This window comes from Myotis brandtii, unplaced genomic scaffold, assembly GCF_000412655.1.
Source record: "Myotis brandtii unplaced genomic scaffold, ASM41265v1 scaffold486, whole genome shotgun sequence".
Taxonomy (NCBI): Eukaryota; Metazoa; Chordata; class Mammalia; order Chiroptera; family Vespertilionidae; genus Myotis; species Myotis brandtii.
The window spans coordinates 682,224-689,603 of NW_005368569.1; the positions used below are offsets into that span (position 1 = coordinate 682,224).

General features: G+C 34.8%; 1 protein-coding gene across 1 annotated transcript in view; it reads left to right on the forward strand.

The window, feature by feature from the left end:
* The window catches only part of CBFB (core-binding factor, beta subunit), a 71,417-nt gene that overhangs the window by 18,587 nt on the left and 45,450 nt on the right, over positions 1–7,380 (forward strand). The window contains exons 2-3 of the mRNA XM_014547797.1: positions 55–159; positions 4,302–4,418. Of these exons, the coding sequence (XP_014403283.1) occupies positions 55–159; positions 4,302–4,418 (222 nt within the window). The remainder of the gene's footprint in view (positions 1–54; positions 160–4,301; positions 4,419–7,380) is intronic.

A 7,380-nucleotide genomic window follows, 5' to 3' on the forward strand; every position in this document is an offset into this window, starting at 1 on the left:
GCCGTCGGCGCACGGAAACCCGAGGCGGACCGAGCCGGGCCAGGTTAGGTGTAGGCTGTGATCCGAGAAAGGGGTCGGTGTTTCCAAGGCAGGAAACACCCATTCGGAAAAAGAACTGGGCTTCATTCAAGGATCTGGCTCCTGCAAGATAGTGTGTTGGTAAGTCTGTATGTGAAGCTCTCTCCTTCCCAGCATAGCTCAGAATAATAAATCTTTACGCCAGTTATCTATTGTCCTTATAGAGAAAAAAAAAATGCCCTAAAGAACGTGCCGCGATCTTTTCTTAGAATGTTAAACCCTAGGAGAATCAGAGAGAAACCATTATCGTCTTTTTTTTTTCTTTTTCCAAAGCTAAAAAGCATACCCCGTTTGTGCTGCATGGATTTTCAAAAACCACAGTTGATCTTGAGGCCGTGTTATAGGTGGTAGATTTGGTGCTTTGCCTCCACCAAACCTGATGTTAAAAGAAAAAAAAAAGTGTTCTAGTTTCCCTTATCTCCTTTTGATTTGTCCTGTGGAGGTGCTAATGAAGGGGGAATGAGGAAGCCAAAGAGTGGGTGGGAAGAAAGGAAAGGTTGATTATTTAAAAAAAAAAAAAAAAGTTGAAATACTCTGTGATGGAATCCGAAAATTATCTACTCTGGGATTGGGCCCATTGCATTTGAAGAGACTTGAAGCTACTGTGCAGTTTGAGTTTGGGTTAACAATGGGAGGACATATTGGTACATTTACTTCTCCCACCTCCTTTATAGAGCATCTACTTATTTTTATTGATACATGATTTGCATACATTAAATTTTCTCCAACAAAACCAAATTTATTTTTAAAGGTTACTTCCATATTTAAAATGAAGATTTTTTAGAATCATATTACAGAAAATGAGAAGATACTGGCTAAATTTACCAGGAGCTCTAGAACAGTTGGTGATTATTGCATGTTATGAAAGAAAAGCTCCTGCTTTTAGTCCACTGCCAAATTTCTTGAGTAGTTGTAATCATATGACTATAATGTGTAAGACAAATATTTTTTGGTTTTGTTATTGAGTGGTAAAAGAATCATTTATTACTCAGTCCAGTAATTGTATCATCCTTTGCATGTGTTTCTTTTGCAAAAGGTGATGGTATACCTAACCAGTGGATTTCCTGGAGGTAATTGATATAAAAGATGAGATACAGACTATTGTTAGGACTATTGTAAAGCTGGGGGTTTTTTGAAAACCAAATGAAGACTAGCTATTAACAGTTTTTCTGTCATATCAGACCTTTACTGCATGTAATTATGAACTGGGAATATAATTTAACCTGCAGTGTATCTGAATTACTGTACTATAATGTTGCTGTAATATTTTATAGGTGGCTTGTATTTGTCATAGACTTTCCAGGGATAAGTCAGACAGATGTTCTAGTTCTTCCTCTCTTCCTAATATTTCATCCTACAAATTTTAATAAGTTCTTAATATCTGACAAGTATTAAAAGTTGAAGGTACATTGAAAAATTTGCTCTTAAGATGGCATATGTGTCTTAATTTGTTGAATAATGTAACTATTTATATTTGGTAAGGAATTTCACATTACCCTCTCTAGTTTCCCCCCTTTAAATTCAATGCTCTCCACGTGTAAATTACAGTATGGTATTCTTATCTCCTAGAGGGTGGAGACCACATTAATTCTGTGGTATATTCATTAATATACTCCCCTCTATGCAGTTACTTTGCACAATGCCTTTTGCATCATAGGTACTTGATTAATTCAGTTTAGAGGTTACTTAATGTAATGCCTAAAATTTGTCTTTTGACTTATGAACAGGCAGTAGCTTTTACCTCTTTGGTTATGGGAAAATAGATATGGAAAAGGCATTCTTTGGCCTCTATTTTGACAGCAGTTATATACTGTAAAAAATATACATATTTCCCACAATTATTCCCAACCTAAGCTCTGTGATGCTCATCTCTTCTTAACTATAAAACTTACCCAGATTTTATGGTAGCATGAATAAAAGTGATCATGGGTGAGGGATAGAATCTATTCTATTTGGTAAACTGATTTATTCCCCCGGTAAGTTCTTACTATAGTAAAAGTGTTGGAGATGTCTTCAACACTACTGATTAATAAAAGAAAAAAATACTTATGATAGGTATGGTGACTCTACTGGGAGAACAGTAAAAATCATGTGTATATTTTTAAAAATTTTATTTTATTGATTCGAGAGAGAAAGAGATGGGGTGGGGAGAGATTGATTTGTTGTTCCACTTATTTATGCATTCATTGGGTATATGCCCTTACTGGAGATTGAACTGACAACCTTGGAGTGTCAGAACAATGCTCTAACTAACTGAGCTACCTGGCCAGGACAAAACCATATATTTTTAATCCTGAAAATGGAAGGATAAAAACTATGTTGGATTGGCACAATGTGTGCTGTTTTATAATTTATGAAACCATAAAATATAGTCGGGGCAATCTGGAAATCTTACATATAGACAGGGATGCCGGTGTAGCATTTTTATGTTTTCGAAGATAATTTTCTGAGCTCATGTATGTATAGGTATTCCATTAAAGAGTTCTGTGGTCAAATAAATTTGGGAAATGTTATTCTAGAATGATCTGTTTTTTTTTATCACTTCTATCTCAGAGAGAGGGATCTTGATGAGATAATGGGCATGAAGTGAGGAAGCAGGAAATCTCTTCTGAGGTTGGTGTTCAGACAGGAGGTGAGGTAATAAGATCTGTAGACTGTTTTTACTGAGCGTAGAGCTGATTTGGGGTACAGTGGGTGGAAGGATTTGTTACTAGGTGAATACTGAAGAAACTTGCCTGGGAGATTTTGATACAAGGCTTCATTTCATGGGCTGAATCTCTTATTTGCTACCACTGTGCTCTGAGAATTTAATTATCTGAGGGTGGAAAAGGTTAGCTCAAAATTATTCCTTTTATTTAGCAGGTACTTATATATCATTTACTTGATCTGTTCTAAGCACTTTACAAATATTAATTTGTGAGGAAACTGAGGTAGAGTTAAGTAACTTGCCTAAGGACATAGCTAGCAGTCTACTTTTAATTTAAACTATTTAATTTCACTTGATTGTTTTTTAAACTTAGCTAATAGTGGGATAAGATTTTTTTAAGTTAATATTGTAATGACGTTTGTTTAGTGTCTGTTCATAAGAAAGGGTATCCCAGTTGATTAGGGAAATGCTATCAAAACTGTAGAAATTTAGCAGTTAGGTTGACAATTGTACCTAACGGTACCAGTAATAAAAATAGGAAGTATAGTTTTTACCTCTAAAAAAATCTAAGCTGTTAATCATCAGGAGAACTAGAGGATAGTTGAATCAGCTAAAGGCTTTGAACAAATCGCCAGAATGTGAACCCCTTTCAGATGAAGACTCTGCTTGAAAGCTTTATGCTTTACAACTTTAATTGGTAAAATAAAACAAAAACATTCTATTTTAATTAATAAAAAAATTCCAACAAAGAAAATTTACATTTAGATGATAAAAAATGTGTTGTTTTTTCAAAATGCTTTTTACTTCTTAATTTCCCTTGGGGAAAAGGGACAGTGTTCCATTTTTTTACTTGGGGGGACATATAGTTAAATTGCTCAGGGACTACACTGACACTTCATTGCAATGGATTTAGATTGTTCTGTCTGTTGAGCTATCCTAATCTTTTATAAATATTAGATGAATACTCTTTTGTAATAGTCAGATCCAGTTATCCTGAAGTCAGATTTTAGAAAATGCTGTGTGTGTGTGTTTTTTTTTAATCACCCAAGGTTTTAGAGAGAATGGGAAGTGCTGTCAGGGCACATGCTAATGTATGGTTTATCAGAAGTGGACAGTCCTGTGCATTTTTAACATGGGCTTTAGAGCAAGGGCTATCAAGAAAAATTAAAATGTCCCATTTATACAACTTTAAATTGTATGTTTTAGAATTCAACATGTTTAGATCTTCAGTGATTTTCACACTTTAAAAATAAAAGTTTTTAAATTCAGGGATGGTGGCTTCTGGTTAGACATTAGCAATGCACAATCCTAACGTCAGCAAGAACTGACCTGAAAGAAAGTATTGATTTCCATGGCTTGATTTTATATTTAAGCAGCCAATGGCAAATGTCCTCAAAATGGAATCAGATGTTTGTAACTTAATACTTAAGAAAAATGATGAGTGCATGTTTTTTACTTTTAAGTATTCTTGGTGCTGCCTGGCTTAAGACAGAAACTGATGTAAAAATAAATGACTGCCTGCATAATTTATGTAATGTCCTGCTCCTGATCCTGTTTGTATTGATTTTTCTAAAAGGCTTTTGTGGCCACAGGAACCAATCTGTCTCTCCAGTTTTTTCCGGCCAGCTGGCAGGGAGAACAGCGACAAACACCTAGCCGGGAATATGTCGACTTAGAAAGAGAAGCAGGCAAGGTAGGAAACATTTCTTTGTAATTTGAAATACTATGGATTGTTTTATTAGAAATTATCTGATGATTTACATTAATAAAGAGATCATAGTTCTGATTATAAAGGGATATGTTTTCATATTATAAGGATGTATAATTTTAAAAAATCACTCAAACTTTTATATCATTCCATTGCTGATTTCATGTGTATTAACATTCACCTTAGAAAGTTCTAGCCTTTAGTGTACTTTCTTACACGGAGCATTAAAAACTTAATTTCTTTAAATGTTTGGCAGGAAATACTCTTTTTTTACTAAAATATTTGTGACTACAGTGCTGTAAAAAAGAAATTAAGAGAAAAATGAGAAAAGGCTTTGTAGGCTAGGCTTTAAATTTAATAATATTTAGAAATAGCTCTTGGGTAGTTTCTGGTTCTGTTAATAATTTAATTTTGAAGAAACAGCATGAAAATTTTAACTTGGAAATAATTTCTTTGTTTTGAGAAAAAGCTTCTGAGAAAACAAATAGATGTCATAAAATTTTTATGTTGGAAGTTTAATGTTGAAGATGAAAAATATAAGTGGAAATATTTAAGCTGAGAGCTCTCTTAAAAACTAAGTTAATGTATATTATGATTTTGGTGAAATTTTAATGAATATTGTGGATTGGTTCATCTTTTTATGTAGGAGTTGACTTCAATATAATATTTAAAGAAAGAAAATTTTAACCTTATTTTATACTTAACTTTTCTCCTGTTTCCTTTGCAGTGTTTCCATACCTGTTTTTATCAACTTGCTAAATTAATTTTCTGTCATGAATAGCATAACCTATCATTTTATTGTAAAACATAAGAAATATCTCAATATTCCTTTGAGGAACTTAAAAAAATTTTGTATTAGAATGTATTGGGTAGGGAAAGGATTTCTTATCTTCTATATATACAATGAAGACTTCTTTGTTTTCTTTAATTTTATGAAATAAGGTTTGATCTTTTGTCAGTGATAAACTAATCTTTGGGAAGGGAGAGGGGAAAATAGGTACAGAATGTAAAAAATTAGTAATAAGTAATTTGCTTTCCTATGTGTTAGCTTTTATGTTTGAAAGATTAAATGAAAATGTTCCAGATCTACTATTTGGTCCTTTTTTTTTTAAATCCTCATCCTAGGATAGTTTTTCCATTAATTTTTAGAGAGAGTGGAAGGGAATGGGGGCGGGGGGGGGGGGATAGAGAGAGAGAAAAAAATATTGATGTGAGAGAGACATGTCGATTGGTTGGGGGCTGAGGATTGAGCTTGCAACCAAGGTACATGGTCATGACCAGAATCGAACTGGAACCTTTTAGTCCGAAGGCTGAAGCTCTATCCACTGAGCAAAACCTGCTAGGGCCAAGGGCAGAAGTTTTGAAGCCATTATATGATTTTTGCTTTTTTTTGGGGGGGGGGGGCTATTTGGTACATGTATGTATGACTAAATTGAAGAAATTATTGTTTTCCTTGTTCAAAATGCTTCCTTAAAGTGTGTTGAACATGGTAGCTCAGATACGGCAGACATAGACCAGAAATAAATCCTTTCCTTTCAACTTTTTTTTTTTTAAATATATTTTATTGATTTTTCCACAGAGAGGAAGGGAGAGGGACAGAGAGCCAGAAACATCGATGAGAGAGAAACATCGATCAGCTGCCTCCTGCACATCTCCCACTGGGGATGTGCCCGCAACCCAGGTACATGCCCTTGACCGGAATCGAACCTGGGACCTTTCAGTCCGCAGGCCGACGCTCTATCCACTGAGCCAAACCGGTTCGGCTCCTTTCAACTTTTAATGCTAAACTATTTTAACTTCAAAATTGATATCTCGCCGAAACCGGTTTGGCTCAGTGGATAGAGCGTCGGCCTGCGGACTGAAAGGTCCCAGGTTCGATTCCGGTCAAGGGCATGTACCTGGGTTGCGGGCACATCCCCAGTGGGAGATGTGCAGGAGGCAGCTGATCGATGATGTTTCTCTCTCATCGATGTTTCTAACTCTCTATCCCTCTCCCTTCCTCTCTGTAAAAAATCAATAAAATATATTTTTAAAATAAATAAATAAATAAATAAATAGGGTTAGAAATGTTGCAAGCTCAGTCCCCAGTAGGGGGCGCGCAGGAGGCAGCCAATCAATGATTCTCTTTCATCATTGATGTTTCTATTTCTATCTCCCTCTCCCTTCCTCTCTGAAATCAATAAAAATACATTTTTAAAAATTGACATCCCAATGTTACTGAAGTCTTCCAGTGTTTAATAACTATTAAATGGTGTTAACTCTACTAGGAAGTATATTTGCTTGAATTAATTTAATGACATATGTTTACTCGATTGAAGACCATATTATTTTTGGACTTAAGCCATTGAGATGTTTTTAGTTATATGACCAACAGTACCAAAATTGTTTTAATGGCATATTCTAGTATTTAGAGGATATGTTTTCAAATATATCAGGAAAAGTGATAAAAACAATGTAAGATATCAGGAAACTTGCATTTCATTAATGTTTGTTTTAGAAGTTTTTTTCTGTAAAGGGCCAGATACAAAATATTGTCATTGTGCTCTCTGTTGCAACTACTTATTTCTACTGTTAGAGTGTGAAAGAGGCCATAGACAATGTGTAAACAGATGAGTGTGGCTGTGTTCCAAGAATGGTAACACTGGCAAAAAAAATCAGTTTCTTTAGATTTAAATCTGTAGATGTTTATGTGTAGGTCATATATTTCTCAAATATAATTTTGCCAACACCTGTACTACACTAGTAGAATCTACAGGAAAAAAAGCATTTTATTTTATTTTATTTTATTTTTTTAAATATATTTTATTGATTTTCCACAGAGAGGAAGGGAGAAGGCTAGAGAGTTAGAAACATCGATGAGAGAGGAACATCAATCAGCTGCTTCCTGCACACCCCCAACTGGGGATGTGCCTGCAACCAAGGTACATGCCCTTGACCGGAATCGAAC